Source organism: Dermacentor silvarum, chromosome 5 (assembly GCF_013339745.2).
Source record: "Dermacentor silvarum isolate Dsil-2018 chromosome 5, BIME_Dsil_1.4, whole genome shotgun sequence".
NCBI classification, from domain to species: Eukaryota; Metazoa; Arthropoda; class Arachnida; order Ixodida; family Ixodidae; genus Dermacentor; species Dermacentor silvarum.
The window spans coordinates 104820583-104843107 of record NC_051158.1 but is presented as its reverse complement, the minus strand read 5'-3'; the positions used below and the strand labels follow the sequence as shown (position 1 = coordinate 104843107).

Genomic DNA, 22525 nt, shown 5'->3' with positions numbered 1-22525 from the left:
TAATGTGCAGACTGCAGCTTGAAGATGTATTGATTGTTCCCGCTCATGTTAGAACTTCGGTTTCGCTGCGGCCTATAACTCGATGACGTCTGCAAACATTTACCGCACATTATGACTGTAATTCACGCTCACTGACTCAGTACGAGACTTCTTTTGGATGTCAGGCATGTTAGGCCTGTCGCTAGCGGATCTCTCTCAACTGCAAATTTCCTGTATTTTTATCTCGTCTGTTTCTACTGTCGATTAGTCATAACTGAATAGCGAAGTAACTAACCTTCTTGGCATTATCCCGTTCAGCTAAGGCTCATTCGAACTCAGCGCTTTTCTTATGAGAGCCAGCCTCATTTTTAGGGCCGCTATTTGTGGACCAATACTTCTCGATTTTAAAGTGCTTAGCATTGTTTGGGAATAGAGATCTCCTGGAATTGACTAATCGTTTTCGTCAGCCAATTCCGAAGAGAGTGTGGTCTAACACACTGATAAAATCCGCACGTTCGCACCCGTGGCACCGCATGGTGTCACGGTGGTAACGGGAAGCTTTCATTTGAAGCGCTCAGGCTCGGCGTCGCAGATGGTGCCAAGGGTTCCGAATTGGTCTTTGAAGTGGCGTTCAAAGTACAGCTTGGTTACCACCAACTGGTAAAGCACGATGGTAAACGGAGCACCGAACAAAACACATAATGCAACATAGTTCCACAAATTACCACCTCCCAAAGACGCATGCTAAACGTGTCCTTCGATAGAACTGGGATTGGTTCTTTCTAAATTTTCACCCGACAGTGTGTGGAGTCATTTGTGTTCAAAATTCATCCAGCACGCAGCCGTCATCATCATCATCAGCCTATATTTATGTCCCTGTCTTGCGCTAGCTGATTCCAACTTCCACCTGATAATTTCATAAATTCATCACCCGACCTAATTTTCTGCCGTCCTCGACTGCGCTTCCCTTCTCTTGGCACCCATTCTGTGGGTGTAATGGTCCACCGGTTATTCATCCTACGCATTACATGGCCTGCCCAGCTCCATTTTTCCCGCTTAATGTCCACTAGAATATTGGCTATTCCCGTTTGTTCTCTGATCCACACCGCTCTATTCCTGTCTCTTAACGTTAGGCCTAAAATTTTTCGTTCCACAGCTCTTTGTGCAGTCCTTAACTTGTTCTCGAACTTCCCAGTTAACCTCCAAGTTTATGCCCCATATGTTAGAACCGCTAGAATGCAATGATTGTGCACTTCCTTTTAAACGACAGGAGTTAACTCCCAGTCAGGATTTGGCAATTACTGCCATATGCACTGCAACCCAATTTTATTGTTCTGTATTTCTTCACAGTGGTGTTGTGGAGCAGACGTAGAACACCCACCTTCTAAACTGGAGGCTGTAAGTTCGAATCCTGCTCCAGTCCACTACATTTTCAGGCATGGAGTGGCGCTTGACACCGGCTGAAAAAAAATATATCGCCGAGAGCTAGTGGGGATATACTAGTCCAGGTGCAACCAAAATTAGGAAGGCCCACTACGCTTGAACAAAGTCACTTCCTCACAAGAACAGGAATTGGCCTCCCTGGTGCAGTATTTAGCCACTACCTCCCTCATGACTACTCCAATTTTCCAGAATGCCTCGATGGTAAAGCAAAGAAGGCATCAATATCCTGATTGCGACAAATATCTGTCATCAACAACACGATTTCTTTATTGAAGCAAATCCTTCGAGGGCTACTTGCCGAGAGTTTTGAATTTTGTACATCTGTTTGCTCGGTTTTTCGTCGAGCAATGTGCAGTTCTCTGTTGCGCCATCTCCTGGATGGGCCCGCTAGTTGGCGCACCGTACCTGGATTCAGTGTCCTAGCAAAGCGTGCCAATACCGGAGGCTGTATAAAGCGTGATCATGAGAGTCACGTGGTGAGAGTGTGAGCGTATTGGTGTCTTCACTGGCAGCCAGGTAACCGCTATGGTGTAAAAATCTGGGCAGAACGTAATCTGCTTAAAGGAATTTATTTACCGCTACCCGAAAGCTTCGCTTCTCAGATTCCAACAGGGTGGTTGTTTCTTCATTTTTAGCAGCGGAGCTGTTTAAGCCGGGCGTAATGTGCTGAATCCAAAATTGTGGGCCGATCCTGGCGGATGTGCAGAACGGTACCAAGCGCAATGGCCCCTATGAACAAGAGAAGCAGAACCTGGATGGGTGTAGCTTAGCATGGTTGGGACTAGTTAAGCTTAATCAGTCATCGATAACCAATCGATAGCCACTCAATAGCTAATCCGGAAAATTCCGGAAAATGCTGAGATGACTTGGTAGTGCTTAGCCTAGCCCAAATACGTGGCCAATACCTTCCGATAGCCAGTCGATATCCTATCGATAGCCAATCAATAACTAATCGATAATCGATTATTATTCAATAAATTTCGTAAAATGCTAAAGATGACTTCATAGTGTTCTACCTAGCCCAAATACGTGGCGAATACCTTGCGATAGCCAATCCATAGTCAATCAATAGCTACTCGATAATAGACCAATAAACAATACATTCCGAGAAATGCTGGGGATAACTTTGTAGTGCTTAGCCTAGCCTAAATGGGTGGCCAACACCTTGCGATAGCCAATCGATAGCCAATCAATAGCTGAGTCGACATTCCACTGGGGCACATGTGGTGAGCATTCGTCCTGTTTTGTTAAAGTTAAGATAATTGGAAAATGGTCACTCCCGTATAGATCCTTAAACACCTTCCATTCCAAGTATGGCACGACTGTACTCGATGCAATGCTTAAATCTATGTATGAAAAGGTTTTGTTTCCTGCGCTGTAGACTGTTGGTTATTTCTTATTTAATAAACATGCACCTGTAGATAACAAGAAGTTTTCTATCAGGCGCCCTCTGGCGTCGCATAGAGAGTCACCCCACAGGGTATTATGTGCATTTAGGCCTCCAACGAGAATATAGGGCTCCGGAAGTTGTGCAATAAGGCTTTCAAGTTCTGCTTTGGAGAGTTGATAGCTGGGCGGGATGTATAGAGACGTAATTGTCAGCAGCTTACCAAAAAGCACTGCTCTCATTGCAACTGTCTCAAGGGGCGTTTGCAGCTGCAAATGCTGACAGGCGACACCCTTATCAACTATTATGGCGGCACCGCCCGATGAGACAAAAGCGTCGTTGCGGTCCTTACGGTAAATGGCGTATTGCCGCAGAAAGTTTGTGTGTGTGGCATTGAGGTGTGTCTCTTGCACACTAAGCACTCGTGGATTAAACTTGTGTAGGAGTTCCTTTATATCGTCCAGATTGTGGAGTAGACCTCTCACATTCCAATGCATGATCTGTGTAGCCATATTGGAAGTGTTTTGGAGTGTGTGTCAAGAGAAATAAGGTAGCTCACGAGACCTTTCCAGGTCCCGTGACAAGGGCCCCGTGAAACGGCGCGCTCCACGGAGATACGCCGTTCCTTCGGCGCCTGCGACGCCGGAGTAGTGATGCTTGCATCCATCGCCTCTTCAGAAATGCTGGATGATGCCCGCTCCACGGGCACACTCGGGCGTTTTTGGGGCCGGTCTGCACGAGCAGTGACCCTGGGGCCGGCAGGTCCGGAGGACTGCTGGCCCTGCGTTGTAGGTGGCGGAACAGCACTGACTGCTCCTGCCAGGGAGACTGAAGCCTTAACCGCCGTCACACACTATGTGACTCGGGCGGCGGCCGCAGGATGTGACGCTGCCCCCCGGCGCGCTACATCGGTGTAGGAAGGACTGGACTGATTATGGGCAGCAAAACGCTTGCGCGCCTCTGGAAAAGAAATGTTTAGCTAATCGACAATCGATAAATCAATACATTCCGGAAAATTCTGGGGTTGACTTAGTAGTGCTTTGACTAGCCTAAATGCCAGGACTAGCTTGGTGCCCATCAGCTCTACTGTCGCTTTATCATTGCGCCTCCAGTGCAAGCTAAGCTAACGTTTTTTTACAGTTGCTTAAGCAGATACCTTTGCGCGGATATATACGCTTTATTGAAAAAAGCCAGAAGATCCCACGCCCTGTGGGAATCGATCTTATACGAAGCAGTGTGCAGGGAGCCTACCAAATTAACACAATGACCATGAGAGCACCAAAACGTAGGCGGCTGCTTCAGGACCTACGTGACACGCATTTCATGACATTCGTGTCATGAGTTTCTCAGGAGGCCCTTTAGTTATACTTAAGAAACTTTAAGGCAAAAGCCTTAGTCGTGCTCATGACTATGACTTCGACCATCAACCTTTAGCCTTTTCCTTCCCTTAATACCTATGCCCGAACACATTTCAGTGGTTTTTGAGCGTTATTGTTTTCTCGCTGAGTCATTGTCATTATTGCTCAGTCATGTTCATGTATATGGCTTCTACCACCATCCTTTAGGGTTTTGTTCACTTGGCACACACGTCAGAACCCATTTCATTGATTTTTAGTGGTAATTTTTTTCCTGGGTCATTGTAATTTTTGCTGTCATGCTCATGAATATGACTTCTACCATCATCCTTTAGTGTTTTCTTCACTTGCTACCCACGTCAGAATCCATATCAGTGGTTTTTTAGGGTGCATTTTTTTCCTACGTCATTCTAATTTTTGCTGAGTCTTGCTCATGAATATGACTTCTACCATCATCCTTTAGTGTTTTCGTCACTTAGTACCAACATCACAACTCATTTCAGTGATTTGTGAGTGTTACTCTTTTCTCGTTGTGTCAGTGTCGTTTTTGCTGAGTCATGCTCATGACTTTGGCTTCTACCACCATCCTTTAGCGTTTCCTTCCCTTAGTACCCACGTCCGAACCCCTTTCAGTGGTTTTTGAGTGTTAATCGGTTTTCGTTCAGTCATTTTCATTTTTCCTGAGTCATGTTCGTGTCTATGACTTCTAGAATCATGCTTTACTGTTTCCTTCACTTAGTACTCACGCCAGAACCCATTCCAGTGGTTTTGAGTGTTCATCTTTTCTCGCTAAGTCATTATCTTTTTTGCTTAGTCATCATGACTATGACTTCTACCATCATCCATTAGTGTTTCCTTCACTTGGTGCCCACGTCTTAACCCATTTCGGCTGTTTTTGGGTGTTCAGCTTTTTTCCCGGGGTCATTTTCGTTATCTACATGACACACATATCTTGACATTTATGTCATGACCTATCATTTATGTTTGTCATACACTCTTGTCATACTGTGCCAATTTTGGTACATACGAAGTTAACGAAACGACCTTTAGAGCACGAAGACGTGGGTGGCTAGACAGGTAGATAGATAGACAGGTACTTTCAAAGTGGAAAGTGTTCGCCAAGAAACGCTTCGCATTTAATAGTGTTAATAAGAATTTTTGTAAGGGGTACCGCTTCAAAACGAGACGTGTATGTCACGTCCCGTTTTGAAGCTGTTCTTTATTTCATCCGGAACCACTGATTCGTACAAAACGTTGTGAAGGTCTGCAATGACAGATTACAGACGTGACGTCGAACATTTGAGTTCTGCGTGTGGTTAAATTATTCAAAGAGCTATAAGTATTTGCATTATTTTGCTTTTTTTTCAGAGCGAACAACGTCAGAGCCGCAGTACATTACTCAAGCACGGTTTGTCCTCTGCGGCCATCAGGTCATTTTTATGATTAACACATATGCCACTTTAAAGTGCAGACTGCAGTTCCAAGATCTACTAATGATTCCGGCTAGTACATATAGGGCTTGCGTTTCTCATGGCCTATTGCTCGATGACGTCGGCAAAAAAACTTCGAAGACGCTTAACCTTCGCCTTTGAGAAGCTTGGCATTTGCCTTGTAACAACCAGCGGCATTTGAAAATCCGCGATTAGTTGGCCGTTACATCTGGGTTTTAAAAAATTCAGCTTTCTTTGGAAACTAACCAGTATCTTTCGTTAATGTTTTACCGTTTCGGCTGGCCAATCCCGAAAGTAATACAAGCTAGCACAGTGGTAAAAAGTTGCAGTGGCTTAGCTCGGCTATGCCAGGATATACGTAGCGTTAGCAAAGGTTCAGCTGATTATTCTTAGCTTATTCTTAAGATTATTCTTAAGATAAGATTATTTTTATGAGTCAAGCTTCTCCGTTCTTCTGTGCTGTTGAGCAGCAGTTGCGCTCTCCTTCTCGATGGCTATACCACACTGGCAAACGCCAGTCAGAAGCGCAGCGGCTCCAGCGCAGTGTCAGACGGCGACTGCACAGCGAGCGCGCGCCGGCGCCAGTGCGTCTACCACGGCTACGACGTCACTCCTCTGGAATGCGCAGACCGGCGGCGGTGAGTCGCGCGCGGCGGCGGCGAAGTGCGCGAGAGGTGCCGGCTCCGGTGGCTCCGGTGCGCAAGCCGTGTGACATCACTGATCCTTGCGCATGCGCAGCACGGCTCTTGATGTGCCGCGCGAAACGGGCTTGGCTAGGCCAGTGTAGCTAACGCTACAAAACTGCACCTTGGTACCGGTGGTACCGCATGGTGTCACGGTGATAAGGAGGCGCTGTCGATTGAGATGTTGAGACAATTGGTGAAAAGAAAAATCTAGAAATACACTGATATGAGCAGATTCATTAAAGGCATAGGAAACAAAACAAGGTATAAAGAGAAAATTATGGAGATTCATGCAACATTACTAAAGGGAAAAACATTAATGACATGCCTGAGCAATTCAGTCAGGCTGGGTGACGATTTGTCCCTGGCCCGTTTCAAGGATGACGCCAATAAATCATCATCATCTGTGCATCTGCGTCGGTGGACGCTGCTAAGGGGTCCGAATTTGTCCTTGAAGAAGAGGCGCTCAGACTACCGCTTGGCTTTCACGCACGAGTAAAGCACTGTCCTAAGGGACGCACCTCCCATAACAGATAGGGCTAAGGGCTAAGTAAGTTAAAGTAACACAAAACAATAAAGGTGCATACACAAGTGGCTGTGTTGTTTGGTCTTCTCTAGTTCCCGTTGATGCGCCGTTTGTCTCCGATCTAACAGTAATGTTTCTTGTGTACAGTTGCTCCCCCAATAAAAACACAGCAACATCAGGATCAATGAAAGACAAAGCAACACATACAATGTGTTCTCGGTTGCGGCGTTATTTTTCTCGCAATGTTGTTGATCCAACTAGGCCCAACTTCGAGTACGTGCATATGCACCTCGTTTGCTTTACGACTCATCTACTTCCTTCTCACTGCTAATTAAACGTCATGTTTTGCTTTGAGCACTAGTATTCATACTAAGCATTGTAATAAATCTTGTTGCGGGGCTAGTCGGTTCATGTTATACCTTAGACCATCAGGTTGCTTAGCGCAAATAATGAAAGAGGGACGGGGAAGGAGGACGGCGCTCCCCTTGACCCCGTCTCTCCTTCATTAAAAAAAAAAATTCAATTATGGGGTTTCACGTGCCAAAACCACGATCTGATTATGAGGCACGCCGTAGTGGGGGACTCCGGAAATTTGGACCTCCTGGGGTTCTTTAACGTGCACCTAAATAAAAGTACACGGGTGTTTTCGCATTCCGCCCTCATCGAAATGCGGCCGCCGTGACCGGGATTCGATCCCGCTACCTTGTGCTCAGCAGCTCAACACCATAGCCCCTGAGCAACCATGGCGGGTGTCCCTCCTTCATTATTTGCGCTAAGGTATATCATACTAAGCAGTTTGCCCAAGCTTTGCTTTCATAAGCGTTCGGAGCTTCGATCAAAAACCCCAGATATTTTAACCTACCCACGATCCCCAAAATTTCAGATGTTTCTACGCTATGCTTGGTTCTACGTAACTCTGTAACTTCTTCCATATTTTTAGATACATTCTGCCCACAATTTCTTTTTCATAGCTTATTCACCATACCGGCCTGTGGTATGTTTTGCAAACGAACCGCGTAAAGCAAAGAGCATTCGCATTTGCTTGTTTCACCGGATTCTCGTTCAGAGCTCATTCCACCACTCACTTAGCGGAAATGGGCCTTGCTGCGTTGAACATGCAGTCTTTTATACCATTCATAAGCCCCAAACGGTCCGAAGTTCACTGAAAAGGTTCAATTTCCAGCTTTTATGCATTGTTAAACGTCCTAAATAGCCCCTTGGCGCACGTTTCTCTGCAAGTTCTGGAGATAGTTTTAGTTGAATGCAGTCCATGAAACACTTCCTGATTCTTTCGCGCTTTCTATACACGGATGTTAGTATGGTGGCCCCGACTTACCGATATCAAATGCGTTTATCAACGAAGCATTGAACATAAAACACATTTAGGTGGATATTCAGCTAAGACTTTATTCATCGTTTCTCCCTAAGCCTACACGTAAGTTTTGATCCTCGTGACCTTCCTGGTTGAGATCACTTCCTTTTGTTCGATGACGCAGTGTTTCTCGCAGACAATTCATCGTAACGGAGGATAACATGAACATTCCTGTCACCGATAATTGCATCTTTTACTCGAGCTACTTTGTAATCTGAACAAGAGAAGATGCTTTTTCACCCTTCGTCTGGTATTCCACAAGACGGATCACAAAGAAATAGCGACAATGTGAAGTGAATTTACACAGATGCTGTGTGCCAACGTTTCCGAATTTAAATCTTGCATAAGGACACTACAACTATGTGCCACTTTCATGATGCGTGTGTGAATGTCTGCTAAAGCTCAAATTTTACCATTTTTCATTTCTTTAAATGTGTTGTTTTAGCTTAACATCAATAACGACTTCAAAGCGAGATGGGTTCGTCACCGCACGTTTGGAATTTGTTCTTGGCTTTGTCTGGAACAACGCGTGAATAAAAAAAAACGAGAATGTCTGCATTGCTTGAATACAGACGCGACGTTTAGCAATTGCGTTAACATTTATTGAAAGAGCACTTAGGATTCTCGATTATTCGCATTTTTGTTTTATGTTTCAGAGAAACAACGTCAAAGCCAAAGCTCATTCCTTTAGTGCCCTTTGTCCTCGGCGAGCACCGGGCGATTCTTTGTGGTTAACATATATGTCACTTTAACGTGCAGAGTACAGTTAAAGATCAGCTAGTTATACCGGCTTGTACTTACAGCTTCTGTTTCGCTAGGGCCAATTACTCGATGACGTCTGCAAAAATATGTCAATCTCTATGACTGTAATTAACGCGGAATGAATCAGTACCAGACTTCTTAGTCATGCATGCTTTTTTTTTGTTTACAGAGGGGAGTACACGCTAAACAGAAAAGCAGCCAGATGTGCGTTTTTCGGTTGTCCTCTATTGCATTCCCATCTGTACGTGTTTTTGCTACCATTGCATGGGCGTACGAAAATACTCCCATTTGGGTTGGTATTCCTTCAGTATTCCTTCGGCATACAATGGGAGTACCGTAAAATACCCACTTTACCTTCATTTGACTGGGAGTCCCTGCTGATCACAATGGTAGTTTAATAATCTCTAAATGGGGGCATTTGCGAAGAAATTTAGGCGGCATTTAGGACGTTCCTTGGTATTAGCTAGAGAGCTTATGGATGGAAGTACAGACGTAATGGTTTGCGTGGGGCGAGAACTTACCGAAATGCTTCGTGGTGCAGCTCACACGCTTACACAGCACCAGACGGAACATCGCAGGCCCAAATATCGGACCCGGGCGATCAAGGCTCAAGAGAACGCGGCCATCCGTGGAGCTGCCGCCCGAGGAGGTGTTTCGCCAACACGAATACCGCTGCCTTTAGCTTGCTGTATTCTGTCTGGCACTTTGTAGGCGCGGCGTCCCGCCACGAAGCACTTCACCGCGTGCTCACCACATGTGGCCCAATCGACGGCACAGGGCCATCGCTAAATTGACGGAGTCAAGCTTACACGCGGTCCAATGGCGAATAAACTTCGACATATTTTCCTTTCATTGATCACAGAGCCCCTCTTTGCAAACCTTGTGTTGTCATGCAGTCGTCCTCGCGAAAATGATAGTAATCGAAAGTCCAGCAAGCGCTTCGAGAGCAGTTGTTACTCGCTGAAAGGAAAAACACATGACACACACACACACGCACACACTTAACGAGAGGAAAATTTATTATAGATACCAAATGGTAACAGACGGGCAAGTGCTACCGACAACGGAACGTTTATGGAAAATTTCGCTGCACCAAGACAACGTGCGCATTTGCCCAAGACACATCAAAACCAGCAACAAACAGAACAGGCACAAAAAAACAAGGAAATATGGCAAAAATTGCTAACAACGCGTGCACAATCTCTTCATAAAAGTGATAACTGGGAAGCATGTGTACGCTGTCAAGTGCGCACAACTATTACAGGAGGCATAGAAATCAAAACAAAAATAGAAGAACAAGCTTATCTGTGGCTAACTATGAATAGCGCTTCTTTGTTTAAAGTGCCACCGAACCCACGCTTAGGCACGTATCAGATCCAGAATTTTCAATTAACACCGCTTCGAAAAGCTCACATTCTAATTTAGATTTTTCAGGGCCGACAACTTCTTAATTCTTCAACCGTGGACACCAACCGCATATTTTGCAGTGCAAGGCAAGATCCCACCCTTCTTCTGATCTCAATCCCCAAAAGTGCTGCCGAAGCCTGTCGTTCAGGCACTGGCCAGTCTGTCCCAATTAAGCATGACCGCAGCTTAAAATAATTCCGGTTACGACAGAATTGGCGCAAGGGATATACTGATACTCGTGTTTCGTCATACAGTATTTGCTTACTTGACTACCCGTAACACGTTTGCAAAGTTGTGCCAACGTGCAGGCGCATAAAACACAAGATCCACCCATACTTCCCTTCGGCTTTCCTTATGTTATGCCTAACCTCAGCAACACATCCATCCCCTTAATGTGGAAACGCTTATTTGCATAAGGGTTTTCGCACCCTAATGAAAGTCGCCGCGAAGTATGGGGTGGATCCTGTGTTTTCTGCGCCATTCAAGTTGGCACAACTACGCAAACGCATCATGGGAAATACTGTACGACGAAACACGAGTATCAGTATGTCCCATGCACTACTTTTATCGTGCACAGAATTCCTTTGAGCGGCGGTCGTGTTTACTTGGGAGGGACTGGCGAGGGCCTGAACGGCAGGCTGTAACAGCACTTTAGTTTTTTGAAATCAGGAGAAGGGTTCGGATCTTGCTTGCACTGCAAAAGTTGCAGTGGCTATCCGTGGTAGAAGAATGCGACTATATATGCGACTTTTCATTATATATATATATATATATATATATATACTTAGTGACTTCACCACGCTTTCATATATCAAAGGGGGATCGTCTAGCAACTCATTCAGGCCTTTCTAAGACTGCCATGGGTAGGCCGCGGAAATTAAAGACACCAGAAGAACAGCGAGAATAGAATGCTCGACCAAGTGTGGTGTTTGATACAGCCTCACTGGACATTCACGTTCGCAGGGTGGGGTGGCGGCCAATATATTTTTCTTGTTTTTTATGCCTCTTGAGCAAGTTCTGCGCAGTTGACAGCGTAGACATGCTTCCCAATTACCACGTTTGATGAAGAGGTTTTGCACACGTTGTTAGCAATGCTTGCCGTATTTCCTTGTCTTTTTGCACTTGCTCTGTTTGTTGCTGGTTTCGGTGTGTCTTGGGCACATGCGCGCATTGTCCTGGCTCAGCAAAATTTTCTGATAAACGTACAGAGTAGCCAGTAGCACTTGTCCCATCTGTCTCGGTTTAACATTGTCCCATCTATTGCGCTTCACTGTACTCTAATATGCATCACCAACTGGCCAAGAACTTCTACTTTTCTGAAGTTCTTACTGCTACTTCGGACTTGTCAAATTCAGGCCGGCAGCAATACTGCCTACAATGTATGGCTATATGAACTGGCAGTTCTTGTCATGGATTTATTCTCGTATAATGATAACACAGAACATAATCGAAGAAAACGACGTGCAGGACACAAGCGCCTACTCATAACTATAGCTTTAATCAGAGAGCAGACACCATATTTAACACGTGGTGATATGAAGTGACGTCATTTAATCAAAAACAAATTCTTCATGCAATGTTACTGACAATGACCGATGCATTTGTCCTTTTCGTTGTGAATACGCCAAAGGTTATGACCAGAGAGTATGTACTCTCTGGTCATAATTTCTGTTCAACAGAGATGTTTGGGCTAGTTGGTGATAACAGAACTTGGACATCATAAGAAGCGCTCTCCGGTAATTGCGCCTTTTACTCGAGCTAGCTACTTTGTAATCTGAACAAAAGCAGATGCTGTTTGACCACTCGTCTGGTAGTCCACAAGACGGATCATAGAGAAATGGGGGCTGTCTAGTGAATTCACACAGATGCTCTGCGCCAACATTTCCTAATTGAAATCTCGCATAAGGAAACTACCACGGTGTGCCACTTTCTTGACGCGCTTGTGAATTTCTGGTAAAGCTCCAGGTTTACCATGTTTTATTTTTTATAAGTGCGTTGTTTTATCTTAAAAACCAATGACGACTTCAAAACGAGGTGGGTTTGTCACGGCACGTTTGGAATTTGTTCTTGACTTTGTCCGTAACAATGCGTTTATACATAACAACGTGAATGTCTACATTGCCGGATTACAGACGTGACGTCCAGCAATCGAGTTAACATTTATTGAAAGAGCACAGAGGATTCTCGTTTATTCGCTTTTTTGTTTTATGTTTCAGAGAAACAACGTCAAAGCTACAGCACATTCCTTTAGTGCCCTTTGTCCTTGAGAAGCATCAGGCGATTCTTTACGGTTAACATATATGGAATTTTAACGTGCAGAGTGCAGTTTCAAGATCTACTGATTAATCCGGCTCGTACTTACACCTTCTGTTTCGCTATGTGTAATTACTCGATATTGTTTGCTGAAAACTGCCGTGCTCTTTGACTGTAAATAACGCGCAATGACTCAGTACAAGATTTCTTATTCATGCATGTCTATTTGTTTATTTACAGAGGAAAGTGGGGTACCTAAAGTAACAAAACAAACTATCAAATGTAATGTCAACGTGTTTATTGACAGGATTGAGAGGTCGAACTCGGTGCGGCAGTCAGAACCCTTGAGCAGTCAGGACAAGCCCCACGCGTAAAAGCGCTGGCGAGGCACCTGACTAACCGGCACTTCTTCTTCGTCGTATTTCATACGCCGGAGATGCACCTGGCTAACCGGCACTTTTTCTTTGTTACATTTGTCCCCTGAGAAAAAGACGCCATCTTGGCGATCTAAGCATACGGTCACATAGAGGGATCGTAGAAGGGCTTGAGCCGATCTACGTGAAACGTTTCGCGACCGCGATGGCGCTGATCAGAAGACGGTGACACAGGCTCGACGACATAATTCACGTGCAAAGTTTGTGCAATTACACGGTAAGGTCCATGACATCTTGGGAGCAGCTTAGAAGAAAGGCCGGGAGCTAAAGGTGCAACCCACAACCAAACCAATGAATCGGAAGGAGAGCTTGGGGTAACAGAGCCACCACGACGAAGCTTCTGTTGTGTATGATCTGCGGTGGTACGACAACGGGCGAGTTGTCTGCATTCTTCAGCATGCTGCACAGCTTAAGATACAGGAACACATTCTGATGAATCAGGCTGGTAGGGTAACATGTTATTGATGGTGCAGGAAGGTTCACGGCCGTGCAGTAATAAAAACGAAGAAAAACCAGTGGTAGCTTGAGTGGCAGTATTACAGGCGAACGTGACGAACGGAAGCACAAGCGTCCCAGTTGGAATGGTCGGACGCGACATACATGGCAAGCATGTCGCCAAGAGTACGGTTGAAACGCTCCTTCAGCCCGTTCGTCGGCGGATGGTATACGCTAGTGATCCTGTGGATGATGTGACACTCCTTCAGAAGCGACGTCACGACTTCAGATATAAATGTGCGGCCTCGATCACTGAGAAGTTCCCGATGGGCTCCGTGACGAAGAACAAAATGCCGCAGTATGAAGGATGCAACATCTTGGGCAGTTGCAGATGGAAGTGCAGCAGGTTTCTGCATAGCGTGTGAGGTGATCCACTGCAACGATAATCCAGTGGTAGCCAGCACGAGTACAAGGAACCGGGCCGTAAAGGTCAATTCCGACCCGATCAAAAGGACGGGATGGCACAAGGAAGCGGCTGCAAGAGGTGCGGCAGTGGAAGTAGGCACCGACATTCGGCGCTGGCAGTAGAGGCAGCAGCGGACGTACTTGCGAACGATCTTATGCATGCCAGGCCAGTAATACCGGAGCCTAAGGCGAGTGTAGGTCTTAATTGGCACGCCACCGTGTGAACATTGGGGATCAGTGTGAAACAATGCGCATAAATCAGCCCGAAGATGACGCGGTATATCTAGGAGCCATTGCCGACCCTCGGGGTGATAATTGCGACGGTAAAGGAGGTGGTCGCGAATAACAAAGTGATGCGCCTGCCACCGTAGAGTCCTGGATGCCGTAACAGTAGTAGGATCAGCGAGAAACGCCAAAAGCAAAGAAATCCACGGGTCTTTGCTCTGCTCAAATCGCATGTCATCGATGGCAAGTGCCGAGAGGACAAAGGTGAGTGGGCAAAAAGACTCTCATGATCAGGGTCAGGTGAAATTGGCGAGCGGGAGAGAGCGTCGGCATCGGCGTGCTTGGGTTCAGAGCGGTACAAGACCCGGCATAGGTCCATGGAGAAAAATAACGTGCGTGGCGCAACCTTTCTAGTGAATCGTTTATGCGTAGTTTTTAGTTTAATGTTTGTACGACATCCGCGCTTGCATAACGTGTTCCGAAGTAATACTGTATCTGTGCTCGAATATCCTCATTCTGGCTTTATGACATATCCGTACAGTGCCATGCGATTGCTAGACCAGATCTACTAATATTTTGGATGTTGTGGGTTGGATGTCACTGCAGTGATGAAGACCAGTATATGGAGTTGTATTACTTTTTCAGTGCAAAATTTACATGAGACACCGCGACAGTGACAAAACATTTGAAATCGACGCCAAAATTGTACACGGCAGATGGACGTTGTAACTTTATCTGAAATAATTATCACAATTATATTTCTCGCGTAGAAATAAAAGTAAGAGAAAGTACACCTAGTATATTAGAATTCGAAAAAATAGTATGGTGAAACGCGCATTAGCAAAACATAAAATTCAACACAAAAATTTTTTTTCAATGCTCATGCCATAATTAGGGTTAATATTTATTTTATTTTCTGCTTCAAATTAACTGCTTGCCTTTTAGCACAGTACAGTTGCTAATTATTTCCTCACTGGTTATACACAGCTCCTGGACTCATGACCTCGTACCAGGCAAACTCATTGATTGGGAGGCCCTGCAATGAAATACGTTTATTAGTAAAAATGAACAAACAAAATGTTGAAACGTGTATCAAGTTGCCCTCTGCTAAGTTATTTTTTACCTGCATTTAATAAATCTCTACTTCCGGCGAAATATGGCAAAAGTAAAATATTTCACATTCAGCACAATGATGACCTAATAATACGTGTCGTACGAGATTCCCCAAATGCCTGTAATCTCTGCCGTCTTCTTCATGTAAATAGGATAATCACGGTAAGAAAAAAAAAACAGCCGTGAAATGACGAAAGCAACTACTTCTGCTGGATAGCAACTATTCCACTTAGGATGCAGTGCCACCACAGATAGAAAGAAAAAATGCATATGGTGATTCCATTTCTCCCTTTGCCTCTTCGTTGTCTTTCCGTGGCCCCATTACAACAGAAAATCCTTAATATCGAGCCCAACTGTGGGTGAGTTTGAGCAAAACAAGAAAGTTTAAAAAATGCTGCTTGTTCGCATTGAAAAACATAACAGGTCGCTTGTGGTTAGGGTGTGAAAGCGGAACTGAACCAAAAACCGAAAGCCAGAAAAAACAATTAAATTTTTTTTTCGAATCTGCACTAGGCAGGATTACTTTTTTGGTTAACTCCGAAGTAAAATCGAAAAGAAAGAACTGGGAGACGGTTGTCCAGTTGACATGTACGTAAAGCGAACATTCTTGGTGTGATTGGCTCATGAACCAGTGCGTGTGTTTGTGAAGTGCAATTCCCGAGGTATACATATTAGTATTAAAGAGCTGCATGTTATAGGAAGAAATTATTGCGTTTGCAGTGAACTATAGGCAGGCTGGATGCTATTACACATACATACAGGCACTACATCATACGTACATATCATTTGTTCAAGTTTGCAGTGGTGTCCACATTGTTGAGGTGGACTCGTGGTGTTGGCGATGCGTCGGTTTCTTCTAGTGGAAATTCGGATCGAAACTCGCCAAGCGTCTCAACGCGCTGGCTTTTCCACAAGAAAAGATGATTTATGCCGCTTGCCGACTCATGGATACGTGGCCTAACGGTTTCACTATGAGGCTTGTGTGCTACAGTTCCTGTGTTCCAGTCTTGCCGGCGGAGAATTTTAATAGTAGTTGTTTAATCATTTATAAGATAGTAGCTTGTTTAAATCTACGAGGCCTTTTAAAGCCAACAGGACGAAGTTTAACTAATCGATGTAGTAATCATCATTCCCATGCTGCCTGAATTGTCCGGCTTGCAACTCCCTTGCACACTAGTGCCACAGCTCCCTCTAATAATTATTGTATGAAACGCCATGCTTGAAACGTTTAGGTGCTTGTTCACTGCACTGTTCCTACATGGCGCCAACCCATTAAACATGTTCGCTCTTAAAGGCCAGATACAAACGGAGAAATGCCTGGAACCTGGGAAAAAAAAGCTTCACCCAAAAAATAAACGTTTTTGGTTCACGCTGGCCACCTTTTCTGAAGCTTTTCATCAATGGTTTGCCTGCCCTTGCGGCTCAAAAACGCTGCCTTATTTGTAAATGCACACCATCTTTACTTGATTTTAGAAGTAGTAGCACGAATATTACGGTTTTAAACGTATCGCGTCAGAGGGCAGATGTGTCAGTGATATGCTCGTAACCGCTTGAAATTGGTGATCGTCAATAAGGTTTTTGTTAGTTGGAGACTTATACTGGTTGTTTCACGTAACTAGAACAGTGGACTTCAAAAGAGTAGTTAACCGCAGCTGGCTCAGTCTAACGACATTTGCTTTGCCGTCATGGGGCACTGCTCTAGATATACCTAATATATTCCGCTTAAGTAGTCAAATGAGATCAATTATTCAAAATTTTATTATTTACTTTAGGGCCAAGTGTGTTTCATCATGTTGTAAATGGGGTTCATAAACGACCGATAAAAATTTTTGTTAACCCACTATTGACGCCCTGCCTAGCACAAAATAGTGAGTTGAGAATTTATACGGGCTACTGAAACGTAAGGAAACAATTTCCTTCGCAGAAGGCAGCTGCCCTGGTTTCCATTTTGCTGCCCTGCAATGACAAGGTGCCAGATTTGAAAAGAAAAATATGAAGTGAATGCGTTCAACATCCACAAAATAATGTTTTATGGTGCACACAGGACCAACGCCAGAGCTTATCGCAAGAGAAAAGAAGAGGTGTTCTCCAAATTTGTCGTCTCTGATGTATTGCTATCCACCAACAAAACCTCCTCAATCTTTATATAGTCAATTAAGAGCAAAAAAAAGTTGAAATACATTCAAGAATGACCACGTCGTTTGAATAGCCGTTTACTTCACTGCTTCATGAAACAAGATTTTCCGGCAAATCTGGCAGCCGTGAACATTGTTTTCAATGTATCGCTGTTGCTTCCGGGCTATCAATGCGTATGGTATGCCTGGACAATTGATTATTGGTTGGTAGCACATTTGCGGGCCCTAATTTTATTCAGTTATTTCATGTTTATCTTTATTGCGCTCGCTTTTTAAATAAAAAAAACTCGGTCACTGTACGCAAGTGCCTAGTATTGTGGTGATTTTTCATATGTCGACAAAGACACCTTGAAAAACCTATTCTTTCTTGGATGCCCGCAAAGCACGTGTTCGAAGCCGGCGTTCAACAGCCGCTGTTCAAGAGACGCCACGTCGCACTGAACGCAGAGATTTCATACAACGAGCGCAGACGTGAGCCCCAGCACAATTGAAATGTGCCTGAAACGTGCACTAACGGCAAATCGAAGCAGTCTCAGAAAAAAGCGTTGAGCTGAGCAGTAACGTCTTCTATAGGAAGCGAAGGATGATTTTGTGTGCGATTGCTATAGCTTGCTCGTAAGGGAGACGCCAAGTGTAGCCCATAAGCTGTAAAAAACACTTCTGCGAGTAGAACCTCTATTTTACAAGTGCCTAGAGGTACTTTTAATTTTGAGAAATGTGTTGTATAGGACGAGTGCGGTAAGGCATGATTGCTCCTATATATGTGAGCGCTCAGCTTCTGAGCCCAAATTTTATCTACCTTGATGAATTCACTAAGCTGGTTGCACATAAGCGTCATGAAGTACTCTTACTATCTTGTCGATGCTGGTTTGCTATGATGTCATGCGTTGCTCTCTATAAGTATTTGCACTTTCTCGATATGTGGAATTCTGTTCCATGTATTGTATAGGTATTAGGCACCGGAAGAAAAGTGCCTGCTCAATAGATTTTCTTCTCTCGTTAATGCGTTGGATTCAAGTAAGGGGAGTGAGTTGTTACCAGATAATAAATTTATCGTATAGCTATCAGTCTGACACAAATACAGTCTGTAAAATGAATATGTAGTTCACGAATATCTCAGACAAGTAATATTTTGTATTCTGGGATCCTATAAGGCAAAACTATTCAAATCTGTTTTCAATTGAATCTCTTTACGTCAAATATACGTAACCTGCGACGCAAGAATATGGCTGGGACCCATAGCGGTTCAGCGCCCGATAGCCACAGCCAGTGATTGGGTCCAACCATCTTCTTATCCAATCCAACCCTCTTTTCATTCATAGTAGGTTGCTTTTGTTTGCTTTCAAAGTAAATAGCATTGTCTACATTGACAGTTTTATTTTATATCTAATTGGCTGACAAGAGCCGAGGAGCGCGTATAAAAGGAGAGGGTTTCGATGGGGCCGAGCTAGCGCAGAGAAGGTATATAACCAGATGAGGAGGGTAGTTCCGGCGTGAGCGATTAGCCTGCTTCCTTTCGTTAGCTTGCGGTAGCTGGCCGAAAATCGCGGCGGCGTGCAACGGAATGTGAAAGATTCCGCTAAAACGAAACTTCAGCGAACAAGATTGGGCAGTGTCATGTCGTCATAACAGGGTTATGTTCAGGAACTAAATTTGTATTGTACTAAACTAAATTCATTCTCCCGGGCATCTTGGGGTAGCCAGTCACCTAGCTGTTGGGGTGTAGAAATCCGCTGTTCCTTTTCGATTGGGACATTCTCCAGCTATTCCGAAAAAAAACTGCGTTTCGGCATATTATTGCTTCTGTAATGCGTACACGTCACTTTGACCTGGTGAGTTTTGCCGATTTTGTGACAGGCGTTTTTCTGTCTGTGTCGCATGACACGTAGGCGAAGTGGGTGCCACTCGAACACATCTGGACGGATCGCGAAAGGCTAATGTTGGCTAAGGGGTAGGAAATGAAGTAGTTTTTTTTTGTTCAGTTGAATCGTGCATAATTTGTTTGTACTCTCCATATCTCGTGCGGAGTTTTCGCAATATTCACAACCTCTCGTAACAGACCAGTGAAGTGAGGGCGCTCTGAAAAATGTTTGAATGGTCATGGAGGGCTTATTGCAGAAATGGAATAGCAACAGTTTGGAATACCTTTATGTTATAGAGCTTCTGGTATGACTCCTACATACAGCCAACAATAACAAATTGGAAGGAACACTTATCCACCCGATCGTAATACGAAGTTACGAAGGGAAGTCATACGGATTCCTCAGTAAGAAAGCTGCGCAAAAAATTTGTCCAGGCCGAATATTTTCGCCACTGCGAAGTGGTTTTTTTCTTAGGAACCCGCATGGTTTTCCTTGACAGCTTCATGCTACAGTTGGGAGGATGAGAATTTTTTTATTTCATGAACCCTCCTCCGCCTTGGCGAATTCCAGCAAAATCATTTGCCAGTTTTAAATTGACTTTAAAACCTTGTAACAGAGAATTCTTTTTTTACAAAGTCACATGAACTTGCATTCCCGAATGCACCAATCAGGAAATGTTAATTCAAGTTCCGTCCTGTGCATTTTGTGTTTGTGTTTCATCCTCCTTGATGGCATAAACATGTTTCATAGAATACTAGAAACTTTTGTTGGCAAAGTGTTTGCTTTCTGTGGTGACCAATAGCTGTTGTCGATGTTCTGTGTAATACAAACACAAATTTTGTTTACCTGTCCAGTAAGTTCTTTTGTCGGATATGTGCATAGGAATTCGGTGGGTGGAGAAATACAACCTTTATGACTGACACTTTCCATAGCCGCATATACATATGCTTCGGAATGGTAGCTTCGGCATGCGCACTTGCCAACCAGTGGCAGGGAAAATGACGTTATTTCTTACGTGTTTGCGTCCATACGCGTCGACATGGTCGTTGTAGTTCTCCTGTTTGTGTAGATGCATCTCGACATATTTGTCCTGGTTGTCCTCGGTGTGGTTGTTGATGTTGCTGCTGAGGACCCCGATGTCGGTTTTCTGTTTGTGTCGATGCATCCTGACATTGTTTGCTTCCTTGTCCTCCTTGTCGATGATGATGTTGCTGTTGATGACTCTGATGTTGGTTACGCCCATGTCGTGTTGCAACCTGGCTTGCCCTATTTGTGCGATTCCGCAAAGGTGTACCGTGAGTAGCACCAGGAAGTGGAGAGGCCCTTGCATATGGCGAAGATACATTCTCTATTGCCAAAATAATAATAGCTGCACAGGCCAACGCGGCCAATATGTGGAAAATAGCAGGCTTGATCATAACTGTAGCATCTCTGAGTTCGGCAACAGGCGGTTCAGACCAGTAGAAGCTTATTGGATAGATTATACAATAGGTACCAACGAAGCATTTCACTTTAGTTCGCTGTTTCTTTTTTTTTGTCACCCAGTTTCTCATTGTCCCAATCCACTTTACGCAATTTTTTCAACAAGTTGCAACACATTGTTCTCAGTACTCTGGCGGATACATTGTCTTGGTATCAACAGCCTACAGGACGGCGTTTTAGGTTCATTCCTAAAAGTTCAGGCTACACAAAATAAATTTACGGGCACGGTGGCAATTTGGTAAATATTATTGAATATTTCACGCCACCAGCACTATTTCCTGGACCACGTACTTCTGTAAATTCTCCCAAAATAAGTTATTCGGCAATGACGACCGCTCTAACCACTGTTGTTTTCCGTGTAGAGCCTTCCCTTTGGCCAGATTCCCAAAGCACAAGGAACGGAGCAGTGCCCGCAGCATTTATCTTTTCGCTACTAGGCGATAAGGTCACGAAAGCAAGTGCCAGGGTGGTGACGTCTACGGTTGCTGGGTCTATGGACTATAAGAACACGAAGAACTGAGTGCCACCACTGTAGTCCAATGAAGCACGGAGGACAACTCTAACCGTGGTTATTTTTCGTTTAGGTAAGAGTCGTGTGTATACAGTATTAGGACATACTTTCTTGTTGTGATCATTGCTTCACTGGACGGCAACGTTTCGGCTAATGTTTAAACGATCGTATCCATGTCCCCACGAAAAGAATCTGTCTGTGAGAAAGGTTTCGAAAAGTGTGAAGGGATGCTTTGAGTGCGATGCAGAAACATGCATGGCTTAGGCATTGGTACTTGTACATCTCAGCGAAAATTTAAGACTAGGAAACCAGGCAATATCATTTCTTAGAAATGCTATCTTTGTAAAAAAAGCGGCGGAGAGCTTAAACTGTTCTAATTGAGAGAGCCGCGATACAGATGGACCACACCATACGAAGGATTACCAGGAGACATCTGCTTGTGAACACAAATTAATCGTCTCAGTAAGAAACTTGCACTTGTTTTGTGCAAGTTAGGCATGGTGAAATAAAAAATGGATGGCGAATTCAGAATAGAAGCAATGTTCCTTATATGTTGGCAGCAAAGTAAAATGAACATTTATTGAGGGATTACTCAAGAGAGACAGAAATATGCAAACTGATGAAAAAGACAATGGTACATGCTGCATCTCGCTAAAATGGACAAAAAAGAAGAAGCGAGAGAATTAGGAAAGAGCGTAGGAAGTGCTGAAGAGTACTCAAGACTTGAATATATTGAAATTTATGGAATACTGGAATGCTCAAATGAACACCTATTCGAAGTGCTGACACGCATGAGCGTCAAGCTGAAGATCTAGGTGCCAGAACGGCAATCAGTGGAAGCAGCGCAGAGGATCTCAAGTAGAAACAGAATAATGCTTTTATTATCGACAGGTTGAAGGTGCATAAACCAGAGAGCAATGGTCGCCCTTTGTTTCTGATACACCTTTCATTTCGCCATTGTTAAATGATGCTTGAGTATTCCTGCAATTCAGCAACCTGCTTAGTTAGCGGCTCGTTCGTTCGCGCAAGCTCCTCATTTGTTGCGCTAGACCTTCCTGCTTGGGCTTGATTCTTGAACTTCCTTTCGCAATACTTTCAAGTCTCTAGATAACTCAGCACAAGTTGGCATTTTGATTTGGCAGCTAGGGGTGCGACAAAAATACAAAAAAAAAAATCCTGTGCATTGACGCAAGTGCCACCGCCCTGCGTATGTAGCGGGAAACAATCAGCGGAAGGTTGCCTTGC

General features: G+C 44.3%; 1 protein-coding gene across 1 annotated transcript; it reads right to left on the bottom strand.

Annotated features, from left to right (window-relative positions):
• Positions 1-15086: 15086 nt before the first annotated feature.
• LOC125945429 (uncharacterized) lies at positions 15087-20715 on the bottom strand. The gene is made up of 2 exons (XM_049667176.1): positions 20303-20715; positions 15087-15213 (listed from the first exon to the last, which is right to left on the bottom strand). The coding sequence occupies exons 1-2, from the start codon at positions 20630-20632 to the stop codon at positions 15148-15150; spliced, it is 396 nt and encodes a 131-aa protein (XP_049523133.1). The 5' UTR covers positions 20633-20715; the 3' UTR covers positions 15087-15147.
• Between the last annotated feature and the right edge of the window lie 1810 nt (positions 20716-22525).